The 17,176-nt window shown below is 57.9% G+C and overlaps 4 protein-coding genes across 4 annotated transcripts; 3 read left to right on the top strand and 1 right to left on the bottom strand.

Annotated features, from left to right (window-relative positions):
• Positions 1-6,104: 6,104 nt before the first annotated feature.
• Positions 6,105-7,645, top strand: SLS55_010243 (uncharacterized protein; the record flags this gene model as incomplete). The annotated part of the gene is made up of 3 exons (XM_066781632.1): positions 6,105-6,618; positions 6,710-7,159; positions 7,290-7,645. 3 exons carry the CDS (start codon positions 6,105-6,107, stop codon positions 7,643-7,645), a joined length of 1,320 nt encoding a protein of 439 aa, XP_066627915.1.
• A 189-nt stretch (positions 7,646-7,834) lies between these two features.
• Positions 7,835-12,313, bottom strand: YOR1_2 (ATP-binding cassette transporter yor1; the record flags this gene model as incomplete). The annotated part of the gene is made up of 1 exon (XM_066781631.1): positions 7,835-12,313. One exon carries the CDS (start codon positions 12,311-12,313, stop codon positions 7,835-7,837), a length of 4,479 nt encoding a protein of 1,492 aa, XP_066627914.1.
• Positions 12,314-13,139: 826 nt separating this feature from the next.
• On the top strand, positions 13,140-14,674 carry SLS55_010241 (uncharacterized protein; the record flags this gene model as incomplete). The annotated part of the gene is made up of 3 exons (XM_066781630.1): positions 13,140-13,468; positions 13,521-13,718; positions 13,774-14,674. The coding sequence occupies 3 exons, from the start codon at positions 13,140-13,142 to the stop codon at positions 14,672-14,674; spliced, it is 1,428 nt and encodes a 475-aa protein (XP_066627913.1).
• A 645-nt stretch (positions 14,675-15,319) lies between these two features.
• Positions 15,320-16,568, top strand: SLS55_010240 (uncharacterized protein; the record flags this gene model as incomplete). Its single annotated transcript, XM_066781629.1, has 4 exons — positions 15,320-15,474; positions 15,525-15,944; positions 15,997-16,070; positions 16,261-16,568. The coding sequence occupies 4 exons, from the start codon at positions 15,320-15,322 to the stop codon at positions 16,566-16,568; spliced, it is 957 nt and encodes a 318-aa protein (XP_066627912.1).
• Positions 16,569-17,176: the final 608 nt, after the last annotated feature.

The following is a 17,176-nucleotide window of genomic DNA, read 5'->3' as shown; positions in this document are numbered from 1 at the left end:
AGCGGGCTTTCGGTGGGTGGTGGAGATTGAGTCGGTTCAAGAGGCCGTTCTTCGATCTGGCCTGAGAACTCTTGCGTAGCGCGGCTGCCCGTGATATATCCTTGCTCCTCTCGAGGAATGCCGAATTGGCTATCTGCTGCGTCTGGCTGTCGTTTGGTCTGCATTGCTGACATTTGGATTCGTACAGCTGCCTCATTTCTTTCCTCGGACATGTAGATTCTGCGGGATTTTTTGGTGGGAAAAGATTTACTAGGTGTTCTGACAATTGATTTTATGTCAGAAAGCTGTGCGCAAACCGCGGATGATAAAATAAAGGATGGTCAGGCGGGCCGAAAGGAAGTGTCGCAAAAGGTGGCACTGCGGACGTGATCATCGGCAGAAAAAAAGCGACTTCGGTTCCCCGAGTCTCAGCCCCCATGCTGACCGTTGCATAGCGCGCATTGGTGAAACACATGTATCACTGTGAGTGGAACAGCAAAATGGACACAGAGTGTCTCTGGCTGAGTAAAGTCCTCTCATGACGTGATCCGGAGCATTCCAATCAAGCAAATAGGAAACTTCTCTTGTTTTTGTTGCCGCTACATCGTCATAGTGCAACCAGCCTCGACACGGTAGAGGCTAAAACAGGAGTGAGACTGTCTCACTGGAGGCATTTTACCCTGTTGTACTCCCATGAAGTTGTGCAGTGCCACCCACCATGTGCGGAGATCTCCATTAAAGCCTTACCTGGTGATTTTCAGCTCGATGAGGCCGCCCTTCTTTTGAGAGCAGCCTCACCATACTGTCACGGGAAGGTTTCCCCTCGGAACGCAGCCCTGGCGATAGCGTTAAACCGTGAAACCATTTTTCGGACTACAACCACCATGCGGTTGACAAAGTCTCAGTATGTGATTAGCTAGTGCTCTCCAGCCAGAAGCGGGTGTGACTTACTTTATCGCACAACGCAGTGGTCGATTATGCAATGACGTAGCGCCTCGCGCTTCCCCCGATCCTCGCAACAATCCCTCCATCCATCAGCCCATGCACATAGCAAGCACCAATGAGGCTCCAGCTTTCAGCATTCTTGCCTTTCCCCTGCGTCGACTTCCTCAGTACCACCGGCGTCTTTGCGCCCTTCACTGCTACCACCAAAAGTTGCGCTCGAGGTTGGGGATTGTGCCGATCTCTTCCATGGCCTCGACACCATCGTTGATATAAGGGGAGTCACTGCTGTTCTCCCATTGGACCAAGAGGAGGTCGATGGTACAGTGCTTGTATATCTCTATTATATGCAAGACCTGCTCACCACGCTCAGCCAAATCGCCTTGGTTGATACAAAGAGCATCAATCCACAAATTGCGGGGATGGTCGACCCGGCATAAACGGCGTAGAGTCGTTGCTAAGTTTTTCGTCACGCTAACGGTCTCGTGTTCAACGACTACAGAGCAACACTTGTCTGAGTTGTCGCAGGTGTATGAGAGAGGTTTGTACTGGGGGTTTGCATCCAGAGAGACTTTAGAAAGCTTGCATAGGATGTCTGATGACAGGAGCGTGAGGATCCGGAACCTTCCAGAGCTGGATAAGATAGAGTCGTAAATCATTTCGTGTATTGCGTCGGGAGAGAATGGGGGCGTTTTGTCTGAAATTATTTCCCGATGGTGGTGGTTGCATTGAGTAAGCGAGCAGCTTTGATGACAACTCAATTTGCTTGTCATGGGATTTGAAGCCTACCAATCAGATGCTGTCTTCGCTTGTTGGTAGCGGATTCCCATGAGGACTGGCCAACCAACGCGCCACCCAACAACCGACAACACTCAGCCAACATCCGATTGGACGAACCAAAGCCCGGTAAATACATCATCCGCAAACAACCCACCTGTTGCACGCAAAGGCTCTGCCTTGCATGGTGCGTGGTATTTTTGGATGTGATTCTGCCTTGAGTAGTTTGCGGGGCTGATGAGGTGCCCACTTTGGTGCACAACCCGCCAAGCCACACTACCTTCGGCATTCAGTAGCCAATTGTATTGAATTCATTCTCATCCTGTGGTAAAGTTAAGCGATTACGATCCCACCCGCCGTCACTTCAGCTTTGCTTTCACCCTGTGGCGTGAAGGCTTCGACTAGAAGGTAGAGCGCCTTTGATGTCGACATGTTTACCGATTGGTCCTATCAATGGATTCGTATTCGCATACAAGTGAACACAGTGACCAGCCTCTCGGCTCCCACTCGCTTGATATCCGGTAACTCTACGCTATCAGAGTCCAGCTCTTTCGTCTAGTCCAGATGAACTATGCTTACTCTAGAGTGTGAGAGACTCAACTACTGCTGCCCCCTTGGATTGAGTATTTCCCTACGCGTTTATCCGCTGCGGAGGTCAGGAGACAATATCCCGGCAGTTCAACGCATGGAAGAAGGTTGCTGAGCTACGTACTTGGTATTGAGGAGAGACGAGGGAGACAGTGTAATAGAAGTCCGCACTTGTGCCAGGTCCTTGAAAGAGACCATGGCAAAAGTCCGTCAGTAATGTCATCCAGTTGGCCTGCCGTAGGGCACATTTTCTGGACATGTGAGCCCACTTACCCTTGCAATGGGATGCCGCATCGAGTTACCGGCGAGAAATTGCTTTTTTCTTCGAGCCGACACCACCCTGAAAGGTTGACCGGTGGGGTCAGCAAGATGCCACCACACCCCCTCCGTAGGGCGCTAGTGCCCGGCAGCAAGAGACGGCTTTTCTGCTGAACGCTGAAGCACATGATACCCGCCTGGTCATTGGACGTAGTACAGCTATAAATGCTGGCCATTGCACGCTGCTGAACTATTCATCAGGACTGTCAATCCTTTCCCGCTACTGACATTCATACCACGGTATCTCAGAATCTACCGAGAAGTCTGAGAAAGATGGAGGGAGTTGGAAGTTCTCCATTTCACTCATCAACCCATTCTCAGCATGCTCCGTCAATGCGAAGCGAGGATAGTGTTCGCCTAGAGCATCTCCCTCAGTTGGATACACGCAGCTCTCCCGTGTAAGAATACCCAAGTGAATGGCAGGTCTGGATGTTGCTAACTCAATATATAAGTCCGTCACCCGACCCTTTGCATGTCCAGTCCTCTGGCACGTCGCGCGCTCGGGAGCTCCTACATGCCTTTCTCCGAAGCCTTCAGCTGCTGTTGGTGACGCTATTGAATCCATGGAGGGTGCTCCAGGAGTCTCCAAAGATAGCTCTCAGCCTACGGAGGTCTATGGCTATAGTCCGGCTATTCATCCATGTCGTTCCCGTGGTGACTGCACTGTGTTTGTTTTCCATCAACCTGGCAACCTGGTATCCGAGGAGCCCGCCCTCAACCACGGCTTTACAGTTCTTAGCCAAAGCTCTCGAGTTGGCCACACAAGCTTCCATTGCCAACATCGTTCTGTACTTCATACGACACCTTGCCCTCGGGCAGGATGCGCTGCCATTCGGTGCTCTTTTTGCTGGCCTCCAAACAAGCAACATCAGCTACTTATGGTCTCTCGAATTCATCGGATCGTTCACATCGAACTGGATTCCGTGCCGCCGAAGATGCGCTTTTGCAGCATTTATAGCCTTCAACGTCATCCTCGCTGCCGGTGTTGGACCGTCAATTGCAATCACACTCATTCCCCAAAGGCAGACGTTTCCATTCGGTACAACTGCCTTATGGTTCGAAGGCGAAGAGAACGAGCTTTTCCCCCCTCGCTTGAACAGGAGTCACATCCCATCCTCCTGTTATACTACGAATGGGACGGAAGTAGACGCAACGGCGTACGTGGAATGTCCATGGCGTGCGTTGCCCACGGTGCTAGAGATGGTCAAGAGTCGTGCCTCTGTCGACCTTCCAGGGTTCCTTCGGCTGATGAATGGAGGCAATATGCAAATCCTTGGAGAAACCAACCTCGGTGGCGGGAACAGGTCATTACCTTTGGCACTTGAAGAGGGGGAAGGTCCCTACGTGGCTTATCTGAAAGAGCATGGGCGTAACAGTGAAGTAGCGACGGCAACCACCAAGGGTGTGATGCAATCCTTATTTGCGACCTGGACTCAGATATCGAATGGACCAATGACGGCGATGCCAGAGGTATTCAAGGTCAACAGTCTCAACCGAATTATGAAATCACGTGGCAAGCAACCTGTTGCGTGGACCCAATGTCAGGAATTCCCCAACCCATTCGTCTCCCTCCAGGCCAATTTCCCTGGTCTTCCAAGCTCCTCGGTGGTCACCATCCCGTCCATCCATGAGTCAGCCCATTGGCAACTCGTTTGGGTAGACATCGACACCCCATACCTACCAGTCTCCATTGGCGCAATCGTCATCCCTCCAATATCCCTGTTGAGATCAACATCCTCTCGAAAAGATGAAACTTCTTTCGACGCATTTGCGTGCACCATCTCCGCATCATGGGCTCCAAGTGCCCTAACAACTGCCGGTGCATATGGTAAAACGCTCTATGCAGAGAGCACCGTCACATCCTGGCCGCACGAGGCAACCGAACTCTCCTCATCATGGGCACACACCATCCTGTCGGCTTGGCCGTCCGCAAATGACCCCAACACAACCCTCCTCGACATCATGATGCTCCCGGCCTTGCAAGAAGCAGAGCCCGTCCAAGGCACGCAGACGCTACTGTCCGGCCTCATCGTGGCCGCCATGTCTCAAACCCTGACGCCGGCCTGGAAGCTCGTCGGCAACCCAAATAGCTTCACCGCACAGCTGCAGGTCTTCAGCAACTGGCCGCAATACGTAATCGTTGACAACGGGACGGCGCAGGATCCGTGGGGGGTATCGGCAGCCGACGTTCGGCGCGGGCTTCGTGTGGACACCGAACTCGCCGCCGAAGGTCTCGCCTATTCTGTTCGGAGCGAGTCTACCGTTGTTGCGCTGTTGGTTCTTATCGTCTACAGTGTCTATGCTGTCCTTTTTGTTGTCTATGTTTTGGTGTGGAGGCCGGAGAGCTCCAGTGCGTGGGATTCTATCGCAGAGCTTGCGGCTCTGGCGGTGCTGTCGACGCCGACTGATAGGCTGAGGCACACTAGTGCGGGGATTGAGACGCTTCGTGTGTATCGGGAGCCAGTGAATATCCGCGCCGTTGAGGGTGATCGGTTGGAGATTGTGTTTGAGAGAGATCAGCGGAGCGGGGCTGTCGATCTTGTGCGGGCAGATGAAGCATATTGATGAAGGACGTAGTAATTCGATGGAGAGCAGGGGGCCAAAGGCTTGCGTAAGGCATTTCAGCGCTCGTTCTAGGTGCATCATGCTTCCCAAACGTGCTGCGGGACGTTCTTGCCCCCTGTCCGCTCACAAGACCGAAGCGACAGCCTTAAGTCAGCCCCCATCGCAGGAATCATCTACAGGAATCCCGGCCATCCAAGCTTCTTAAGCTGTGTTCATAGTCGCAACAGACCCCCACTGCGAAATGCGAGAAATCTGCTTCTCCCTGAATGTCAGCTAGTTAGGGACCCAATCTTTCTAGGGTGGAGGAGATACCGACATTGCTCGAGCAGCGCAAGGCTGAACTTTTGTGCTTCCACCATGTCGTCATTTCGGATGGTCAGCCGTGCGGCCTCCGCCTCAAAAAAGCTTAGCTTAGCCGACGTTCCAGAGGCTGTATCTGCGCTTTTTTCAACTTCAGCTGCAAAAATGCCGGGGTCTCTTCTGCTTAACGTAGCGATCAGCATCCCGGTCGGGAATGTGTACCAAGACGCAGTCACTGCGGGAGTGTCGGTCCGTCGGCTCATTGATTGGAACACCGGGGCGGGAGAGTACTCTCGCTTAGTAGAAGGATTTAAACCCGGCGGTCAAAGCCTCGCAATCCACCACGATCTACCCATTTCCGGAGTCTTTAATGTACGAAATGGGTCGTCTTGGCACTGGCCCCGCAGACACTGCCCACACGACCCCGGGCTTCGCAAGAAAAAGCAAGGCACTCCCCACTGTTACGTCCACAGCCTTGCTGTTCAATCAACGGCTAGGCAGAAACGTTGGTCAAGCGCATAAGCGACATTCGGCAACGACCCTCATACTTAAGGGCTACGCTGGCCGAATCTTACGCATTAACCGTTTACATCTGTCTGGGAGACTATTGCCTTCGCGAAAAGAGATTTTGTATCATGTCAGAACGCCCCGACACTCAGTTCAGTACTCTGGAGGTCGACCAGAGTGTGAACCTCCCCCAGCACAGACCCGGCGAGAACGACATGCCCGAGCCTATTCCTCAGAGTCCCGAAAAGGCTGACGCCTTCGCCAAAGTCCCTCCTACAACCATTTGCGGCTTGCACAAACGAACATTCTGGATGACTGTCGGGGCTGTTGCTGCCTGCATCATCATCGGGATCGCGGTCGGTGTCGGTGTTGGTGTTGGAAAAAAAGATAAAGAATCGACCGCACCGGTTGATAATGCAGTTGTCAACACGACAGATAGCACCCCGAGGGGTGTTTTGCGGGAAACAAAGCTCGCTGCAGCAAACTACACAGATGCAGACGGGGCGGAACATTCTCAGATCTACTATCAAAACGCAACCACTTGGGACATATGGATGGGAGACTTCAACAGCGCCACTAATAATTGGACATTCTCAACCATCCGTGCACAGAACAACGATACACCAATCGAGCCCAGGAATGGTACACCGATAGCCGCGTATAATTATTTGTTTGCTGACTCATACCCGGTGAGAGCCAAGCCTGCCCCATTCTCAGCGTGACAAGCTAACAGGCCTGCAGTATCCCGATTTCCACATCCGCTTCGTCGACAAGAACAATACCATGCGCGCACTTTGGGCAAGCAACATGTCCAACGATTGGTCAATGGAGCAGAAGCTTGACGACCAGGACCTCCCTGTCGGAACCGACTCTGGCCTGGCCACCTACGGCCCTGAGTGCCCGTCCGAAAACGCCTGCGACGAAAACAACTTTGTCATCTACGGCATCACAGGGGGAAAGCAGTACATCTGCTACCCCTTCGTCTATGATGGAAAGCCGTATCAGCTCAGTGGATACGACTACAATGGCGCCGACTCAGGGTCTGCACTTGCCGTCGCGCCTGTGCCGATAGTGAAGAGCCGCAACGACACCGGCACGAGGGTGGCATTGTATATGAGAAGTGCTGGCAAGTTGGTGGAGATGTACGGCTACCTTGGTCACTGGGGCATGTCTACGTTCGATTGTAAGTGCCAGCGCTCCGTCTTCGTTGCAGCCACACGTTCCATGATCACACTTTTGATTTGCAATACTACTACCCCCACCGCGATCATCGGGCTTCCCGATCCTCTACCAACACAGCTGATTGTGAGTAGTGCCAACATCAATCGACGATGGCGGCCAACTGGCTGCCATGAATCTTCACACCACCGCTCAAGGCTCGAACACCACAGATGTGCTCAACAGCTGGGTGTTCATTACGCAGTCAACTGGTGGAGTGAAGCTGGTGTACGGTGGTGGTTTTGTGCCGGGCGATGCCTGGAACTCGATCAATTCCATCAAAAACATGGAGGACGTGGTTCCGCTTTCACCCGTTGCTGCAACACAAGCTGGGAAGGTGTATGCTCTCGAGGACAAGGATGACGGGACACGGCGAATAGTGGAATGGCGCCGTGAAAGTGGTGACGATATCACTTTTGAGAGATCGCAGGAGGTAGAGACACCCGAGTGATATCATTTCATACTGAAATTGCAGTAAGCTCAACCTCCTTTTATCTTTTAGTCATGTTGGTCATATTATGACCTCGGTACAAGAGAAGAGGTCCAGTTCCATGTTGGTTTTTGAACATTCTATGCAGTCATATCGCGTTATTCTAGTATGTACATGTATCATCATTATCCCACCCCAAAGAAAAGTCCATCAAATGCGCCATTCCGTCCTGAACACCCCGTCCAGCAACTCATTCAGATTCCACCCCTGCCCGTCCCCATCCTCGGTCCCACTCATTCTCAACTGACTCCACCTCGCCCGGTTCGACCTCACACTCCCCCTCACCCTCGCCCTCGGCAACGGCCTCAGCAGCTCATCCACGCCACCAGCAGCCCCCAGCGCCTCATCCGCCGCCCTCTCAAAATCGCTCTTCTCAATCCCACTCTTATCACACATACCCCTGAAAATGCCGCCCTTCATCCACAACTCCACCGGCCGGCCCACCTCGGCAATACTCCCGCGATCCATGACAACCACGCGATCACTGCCCACCACCGTCCTCAACCGATGCGCAATCGTCACGACCGTCTTCCCCCTAAACGCCTCCCTCATCGCCCGCTGGATGCGGGCATCCGTCTCCAAATCCACCGAGCTCGTGGCCTCGTCGCACACGACGATCCTGCTATCCCTTACCAACGCCCGCGCCAACGCCAGCATCTGCCTCTGGCCGGCGCTAAAGTTCGCGCCCTCCTCCTCGACGGCGTCATCCAACCTCACACCCCCGGCATCCGAGCTCAACCCCGCCGCCCGCAGCGCCCCCCACAGCGCGAGGTCGGCGTGCTCGCCGAAGGGGTCGAGATTCGTGCGCACGGTGCCGGCGAACAACGTGGGGTCCTGCGGGATGATGCCGAGGCGGGCGCGCAGCGTCTTCAGCGGGACCCGCGCGATGTCCAGCCCGTCGATGGTGATCTGGCCCGTGGCGAGCGGCGACACCAGCCGGAACAGCGCCGATGTGATGGACGACTTGCCCGCGCCTGTGCGGCCGACGATGGCGAGCTTCTCGCCGCCTGCGATGGCCAGAGTCAGGTTGCGTAGGACGAGTGGTAGGTCCGCCCGGTACCGCATCGACACGTTGTTGAGGGAGATGGCGCCGGCGTGCGGCCACGACGGCGGCGGGATCGTGGGCACGCAGCAGGGCGAGGTGCAGAGGGGCTGGGACGACGACGACGACGACGGGTCCGGCTCCTCGGTCTCCAGGGCCGCGAAGGCGTGCAGGCGCTCCGTCGAGTTCATCGCGTTCTCGACCTCGGCGAGCTGGCGCACCAGCAGCTGCATCATCTGCACGATGGACAGCACGTAGCTCAGCACGACGCCCGACGTCGCGGGCACCACGGCGTCGCGCATCAGCACGACCAGCAGCCCGACGGTGACGACGACGGCGGCCGCCACGACGTCGACCCGCGTCGCCAGCCACCGCTGGTTGCCGAAGGTCAGGTAGTAGGCCGCGTTCATGTCGTCGACGGCGGCGCGGACCGCCGCCGAGAAGCGGCGCTGCGCCGCGTACGCCCGGATCGACGCGATGCCGCTGACGCTCTCGCCGAAGCGCGCGAAGAGCACGCCGCGTAGAACGGCTTCGTGCCGCTTGATGTGCCGCGCCGACGCCCGGTAGTAGGCTGTTGCGAGCAGGAAGAGCGTGGCGAGCGGCCCCAGCGCGACGGCGAACCACGGGAAGTAGAAGATGAGCAAAGCGAAGACGCTGGCGATGATGGCGAGCGTGTACAGGAACATGCGTAGTGCGTCTGGTAGCTGGTTGTCCATGACGTCGACGTCTTTGGAGAAGCGGTTCACGAGCCGCCCGAGCGGCTGCGCGTCGTGGAAGGATTGCGGCGCGTTGATGGCTTTGGTCGTGGCCCGGTCGAGCATCGTGCGCGAGGCGCGCGCGCCGAGGAGTGAGACGGCGGCCGAGAAGGCGAAGATGAGGGTTGCTTGGATGAGGCCGAGGACGACGTAGATGGCGATGTATTGGCCGCGCGAGATGTCGAAGCGGCTGGACGTCCACCACGAGAGCCACAGGCTGGTCAGCGTGTTGGCTCCCTGGGCCAGGACCAGGAGGATGAGGGGGATGAGGCCGAAGACGAGGTAGCCCGACGACCGGATGTAGGCTTTGTAGACGCTCCATGGCACGCTGCCCTCGGCACGCTCTTCCTCAGAGGTGAGTGTGCCCTGCTCTTTCTTGTCTCCGCCATCGTCGTGCGCGGCCTGCTGCTCTTGCGTCGCTTTGACTGTGGGCTGTCGCTGCATCTTGCCCTTGTCGCCGCCTTTCTCGGACATGGTGGAAACGAGAAGGGCTCGGAAGTCGGCATCGTGCTTGATAAGATTGTCGTACGTGTCGATGGTCTTGATGCGGCCTTCGTCGAGCCAGAGAATCCTGTCGCAGCGGTCGAGGACGTGTAGCTGGTGGGTGGCCAGGATGCGGCAACGGCCCTTCAGCAAGCCGCAGATGGCTTGTTCGAACATGTGGCGGCCAACGTGGGCGTCGACGGCGGAGAGAGGGTCATCCATGATGATGATGTCGCTGTCCGAGTAGATGGCGCGGGCGAGACTCATACGCTGGCGCTGGCCGCCACTGACGTTTACACCGCGTTCTCCAATCTCCGTGTCCTCTCCCGCCGGCATGCGTGCGATGTCCGCCTTGAGGCAACAGCCGCTGATGACGCGCTCATACCACTCGGGCCGCATCTCGGTGCCGAAAATGATGTTGTCCCGCAGCGTGGTGTTTTGGATCCACGCGTCTTGCGGGCAGAAGGCACGCGAGCCACCCATGGTGAAGGATCCACGTGTCTTGCGCATCTCGCCCGCCAGCGCTGACAAGAGAGAAGTCTTGCCCGACCCAACGGATCCAATGACCGCCAGTAGCTCGCCGCGACCGACGGAGAAGTTGACGCCCTGCATGCCAAAGGGTGGTTGGATGACAGAGTCGGCCGTGTGGGGGCGCTTCTCGACTTCCTTGCCCTTCTTCCGCTTGGACAACTGCTCCTCTTCTTCCGCATCCTCCCGGCCCGGCGCCTTCTCCCAGACAAAGTCCGCGTCACGCACGTCGACACCATACGGGGCATTCTCGTCCCAAATGATGCCATCCTGGTGGTCCTCGGCCAGGAGAAAGTCCTGGATACGCTTCATCGCCTGGAAAGCGTCCGCGACCTGACTGATAACGACGGGCAGCAGCGTGAAAGGGACTCTCAGCGCATTGAACAATGCCAAACTCGAGAAGACGGGCGCGGCACTCAACGCATGGCCCGTGACGCTGTAGACGATGAACGACAGCATGGCGGCGAAGATGGGCAAGCTGACGCTGACGGCGTTGATGGCGTTCCTCGTCGTCAGCAACTTCGCCACCATGGCCGTCTCTGTCTTGCGCAGGCCGCGCAGCCGCTCCAGGAATGCCGCCTCCCACGCGTGGTACTTGACGAAGCGGATGGACCGCAGCACCTCCTGCGTCCACGACACGCGTTGGTCGGTGACGGTGTTGATTTGCTTGCGTCGCGACATGAGCGATTTGATCGCCAGAGTCAACGCTGGAATGCCGAAGAAGACGAGGCTGAAGCCTGCGACGGCGGAGTAGGTCAGGTTGACCAGGAGGATTGCGAGGGCGAGCAGGATGGCGATGGGGGCGGTCCAAGCCAGGTGAAACATGCCGGCTGCGGCGTCGATGCGCGCAGTGTCGGTCGACATGAGGTTCGTGATGCGCCCGTTGGAGTACCCGCCTTTCGGGACGGGGGCGGGGGTGTGCGGGTGCGAAGGCAGCTTGATGCCGCCGGTCGTCGGATCTTTCTGGCCGCCGAAGAAGTCGGTGGCAAGTCGCTGTTTCTCTTCCTCGCTGGGTGTCGTCTCGTCGTGTGGAGCGTGCTCGGGGGTGGTGCCGGCACGGGCGCGGGAGGAAATGGTCAGTGTCTTGTCGAAGATGGCGGCGACGAGCACACCGCGACACTGCGCTCCCACCATGAAGCCGCGGTACATGAAGTGGTTTGTGCCCGTGCTCTGCATCACCTGCATCACCAGGATCACCAGCACCAGTCCGAGGCCTCTACTCAACGGCGGGCCGTCGATCTGGTTGTCGTCATCCTCGGCAGCGTAGTAGGCGTCTTCAACATAATCGAGCAGGTACCGTAGCACGAATGGCACCATGACCTGGCACAGCGACGCGATGACGACGCAGACGCCGCCGATCCAGAACTCGCGCTTGAAAGTATCGTGCAGGGCGGCGGCGAGCGGCGACTTGTGGCGGCCGCGCACGCGGTTGGTGAAGGCGGCGTGGAACTTGGCCGAGAGCGAGTCGAGGCCGCGGTCGGGGTTGACCAGCCAGATGTCGTTGCTTTCGAGCGGCCGTCGGTAGCCTGCGGCCATGATGGGCGTCATCCAGGAGAAAGTGAGGCGGCTGAAGAAGCCGGCTTTGTGCTCGGGGCACACTGTGCGTTCGGTGGGCACTGGGGGCATGGCGCCCCAGTTGAGAGGGTTGAGTTTGCGGTGCCATGGCTCGCGCGGCGGACGGGCGTATTCGTTGGTGGGCTTCCCGTCGTCGCTGGTGGTGTTTGCGATGGAATGGCGCGAGGCGTTGACGAGGGTTGCGCTGGTGGCTGCCGCTCGCGAGTTCGCGGCAGAGTATGGAGAGTGGCCGCGTCTGCCCTTCATGGTGCTTGGCGTTCGAAGTTCTGGCGTGGCCGTCGCTGGTATTAACCTGTCGTGACCATTTCGCCGACTCGCCGACGTACGGACGGACAAGGAGATGGTTGTGCCAAGAGCGGAGTTGTGGTGTTGCGTTCCGCCGCGCTCAGCCCCCCGGCCCGCTCCAAGCCACCAGATCCCGTCCCGGTCGGTCGCGGAACACTTGACCACGACCACTGCATCGCGACACAGGCTGAGCTTTTTCTCTGTACGTAGTTGAAGCTGCCTCCAGACGTACAGATGACCATGAAAATTGCATGTGAGAATTGCACGCATGCATCCAGACAGGAGGTCCGAGTACCGACGTCAGTTGGGTGCAAAGTCTCCGAGAGGCAGATCGGGGAAGGATCGCCGTTGCGCCCCAACCAAGCCACAAACCCAACCCACACTCCCAAACTGACATAAGCAGAGCCTCAGTGGACAGTGCAACCTCCGCCGTCGGACTATCTGTGCCGTTGTCCGTATCTCTGCATCGGTGCGCAACGTCCCGTCGGATGGCCGCACACCGGATGCATGTGCAGAGCCTCGATGCATCTTCGACACTTCCAAAAAAAGATAGTCTTCTTCACGATAGTGGTGCAGAGACAACAACCACGAACAATAAAAAGGCCACGGACGACGACTATCATGGCCATCATCAGCTTCAGCTTCATCTTCTTCTTCAGCATCCAGCATCTAGCATCTTGCTTCACTCCTCTTCATCACTTCACTCTCCAGCTTCACCTTTCCTCCCCGCCTTCCGGACTCACTTATCTTCTCCGCCCTCTTCATCACTTCACTCCAATCAATCACCATGTTTGTCCTCACTCCCGAGCGTGTTACCGCCTGGCAGCGGGCCCTGGGCATGTATGCCTCGTCGACTCTGATGGGCCGTTGGGCACTCAAGGCTGCCGGTGCAGCCGAAATGGGCGCTTCATCCGGCTCGTTGACCGTTGTCGACAACCGCACCAACCGCAGCTACAACATCGACATCAAGCACAACGCCATCAAGGCCACCGACTTCCGCCAGATCACTGCCGCCGGCATCGCCGCGGATCCGGTGGACCAGGTCGAGTCTGGCCTGCGCATCATCGACAAAGGCTTCCTGAACACCGCCTGCATGGAGTCCAACATCACTTACATGTGAGTTCCCTTTCCGGTAGTCTGGAAGCGATCAGCTGCTGACAATTCCCAGTGACGGCAAGAAGGGTTGCATCCAGTACCGTGACACCTCAATCGACGATCTTTTCCACAACAACGACTACGAAGAGGTCATCCACCTGCTGATCTGGGGCCACCTGCCCTCTTCCATTGAGAAGCGTCAGATGCGTCGCTCGTTGGCCGCGGCCATGGTGCCGCCTCAGAGCGTGGTAGACGTCATCCACGCATTCTCGTAAGTTCCAGTCCAGCAACTTCCCCTTCAGAACCACTTGCTGACCGGCCGACAGCCCCGACTCCCTCACCATGTCCATGGTTATCGCCGGTCTCTCGGCGTTCGCGGCACTCGACAAGGGCACGCAGGAGGTGCACGAGTCCGGCCGTCCCGCCTACCTGGGCAAGACCGAGGCCGTCGATGCCGCCATCATCCGCACCCTGGGCGCTCTCGCCACCACCATCGCATTGGTCTACTGCCACAAGCGAGGCAAGGCCTTCACTCCTGCGGATCCTAACGGCTCCTACATCGGCAACATGCTCCTGATGATGGGCTTCCACGAGGCGGGCCAGAAGAAGGCCAACCAGAAGATCGAGAAGTGCTTCGAGAAGCTGTGGATCCTGTACGCGGACCACGAGATGACCAACTCAACCGCATCCTTCCTGCACGCAGCCTCGACGCTCACGGACCCGATTTCGTGCAGCATCTCAGGCATCGTGTCAGCCTACGGCCCGCTGCACGGCGGCGCCATCGACCTGGCCTACAAGGGCTTCGAGGAAGTCGGCACGCCGGAGAACGTGCCGACGCTGATCAACGACGTCAAGGCCAAGAAGCAGCGCCTGTTCGGCTACGGCCACCGCATCTACAAGACGACCGACCCGCGCGCCAAGTACATCCGCGCCATGATGGACGAGCACAACGAGCTGATGGAGCAGAACCCGCTGCTGCGCATCGCGCTCGAGGTCGACCGCGTCGCCAACAGCGACGAGTACTTCACCAGCCGCAACCTCAAGGCCAACGCCGACCTGTACGGCTGCTTCCTGTACACGGCCATGGGCTTCGAGACGGACATCATCATCGCCATGGCCAGCCTGTCGCGCACGGCGGGCGTGATGGCGCATTGGCGCGAGGCCATGCACCAGTCGCCGATGCTTTGGCGGCCGCTGCAGGTCTTCACTGGCTCGGCGGCGCAGTAGTGGGGACCGGCAAAGGATGACAGGCAGCAGCCGAACGACTAGCGGTGGTGATTCGGTGGCTGCGGACGGATGTTCTGGATTCAGGGCTGGCGGGAGCGTGCGGCGCATGGGTGGATGTTTATTTCTGGGACTTGGGCTTTTATTTAGTGGGGCGTGTAACGGTTTGCTAGACAGGTATAGGGCTATGGCATGCAGATTGTCTCATCGCACGACTAAATTCCACTCAAGTGACCCGGCAGAATGGGTGCGATTCAGGGCCGCTCTTGGCGCCAAGCAGCGGATCCTTCAAGCTCCAACCGCAGCGGCGGCCGGACCCATCGGGCGCTTGCCTGAACCATCTGGTGGCGCCTGCCCTCCCAGCGGCCCACCCGCGCAGGCAACCAATCCTCCCTCGTCGCTCCCGCCCGCACCCGTCCACCCACACCCGCCCACGCTCAGCCCCCATCGACTCACTTCTTGGCACCATGCGCGACTCCAGGCATGCTGTTCTATTTTGTACCCCCCCAGCACGACCAGCTGCGCGGCCGTCGTCGCCTGAGGGCCGCCTGAGTACTTGAGGAACCCGCGACCCCGGTTGCAAGACGATCAATCCCGACCTCATCTCCACCCTGTGTTCTGCGTTCCACTGCATCCATGCAGCCCGCCATGTCCTTGACCAAGACCTGCCAGAATTGCTTTCGAGCCAAGATCCGCTGCGATCGCACTCAGAGCAATGACGCCTGCGACCGCTGTCACCGTCTGCGCAAGCAGTGCGTCTTCCGTCCGTCTACCCGCCGCTACAACTCGCAGATGCGCGACAGGTCAGTGCACCCGCCAATGCCTGCCACCTTCCCGACTCACCCCACTACAGCCGCATTGAAGCCCTCGAGGCCCAAGTGCGCGAACTGCTCGGCAGCGGCCGCACCGCCTCGTCCTCCGGCAACTCACTGTCGCCCGAGCCGCAGCCCGCACCAGCCGCCGACCCCGATGACGATGCAATTGACCAAGGCCTGTTGTCCATGCAGCAGGCCGAAGTCCTCGTCAACATCTTCAAGACGCGATTGACGCCGCACTTCCCCTTCGTCGTGTTGCCCGCCCACGTTTCGGTTGCGCAGCTGCGGTATGAGAAGCCGTTCTTGTTCCTGGCCGTCCTCGCCGCCGCCTCGTTTGACGACATGCCCGTCCAGCGCCAGCTCGGCCACCTCCTCAAGCAGGCCGTCAACGAGCGCATCCTCGCCAGTGGCACTCTCACCTTCGAAGTGTTGCAGGGACTGTTGGTCTATCTGGCATGGTGCGTCGTCTCCCATCCTCCCCATCACTTGCAAGTTCTGACGTGAGTGTAGGAGCCACTACCACACCCGTCCTCGCCTGTACTCGCAATACCTCCAGCTTGCCGTGAGCATTGTCATAGACCTGCGTCTCGACCGTGAGCCCATTGCCGCCCGGAAGACCTATGCGGGCGGCCACCGCAACCACCTCACCGAATCCGCCCAGCCTTCGCGGTCCGCGGATGAGCAGCGCGCCGCCGCCGGGTGTTTCTATCTGTCGTCAACGTGAGCCATCCATTCATCTCTCTCGATGCATCACATTGACACCCTGCAGAATAGCGAATCTTCTTCAGAAGCTAAACACGATTCCGTATACCGATTATATGGCCGAGTGCTGCCTGTCGCTGGCCACCCGAGCCGAAGCACCTACTGACAAGTACCTCTACTACATGGTGCGGTTGCAGCATATCATGGAGAGCATCGACTTCATGACTAGCCAGCAGCAAAATCAGCCCATGGTTGATGACGAGGCGGCTACCAATGCGGCCATCTATGCCGTGCAAGCCGAATTGGGCGCTCTTAGGGCAAGCCTACCCTTTGAACTGAGCGAAAGCAGTAAGTTCCAACCTATTCTCTGCGTCTTTTAGTGAACCCCAGTACCTGCATGCCTTTATTGCATGTTACCTTGCCACTCGGGTCTCGTTTTCCATTGGCTGACGTGCGTTGGGGGCCAACAGCATCCCTACTCATGCAGTTCCACACAGCGGAACTCTTCCTCTGCCAAGCCGCTCTAGTCGATTGGGACCTCTTGGCCGCTCCTTCCTCTTCTTCTTCTGGAACACCTTCCTCATCCGCCGGTAGCCCGCTGCACTTGGAGGTGCTTTGCGCGGGCCTGTCCGCCGGCAGATCCCTGCTGGACGCGTACCTCACTCTGCCCGTCCGCGCCGAGACGGCCTTCAACAACTCCGAATGGATCCAGCTTAGCTTCGGACTTACCGTTGCTGCGCGGTTGGCCGTCGCATCCACTACCGTCGGTAGCAGCAATGTCGTGACCGATCAACAGAAGCAGGCCGTGTCGACCATGAGCCAGCTCCGGGCCGCACTTAGCATCTCGAATGCACTGCGGGCAATTGCGCAGCGCGTTGGAGCTCTGGGCGGTGCGACGAACAACAACCAAACGGATGCGCCGCAGCAGGGCGAGTCGGGTGCAAATGCAAACGTCTTCGCGCAGTACGAACAGCGCATCCGCCGCATT

Source organism: Diplodia seriata, assembly GCF_021436955.1.
Source record: "Diplodia seriata strain FDS-637 chromosome Unknown scaffold_12, whole genome shotgun sequence".
Classification (NCBI taxonomy): Eukaryota; Fungi; Ascomycota; class Dothideomycetes; order Botryosphaeriales; family Botryosphaeriaceae; genus Diplodia; species Diplodia seriata.
Note: the sequence above shows the minus strand (reverse complement) of the source record. Positions and strands in the feature narration are given on the sequence as shown.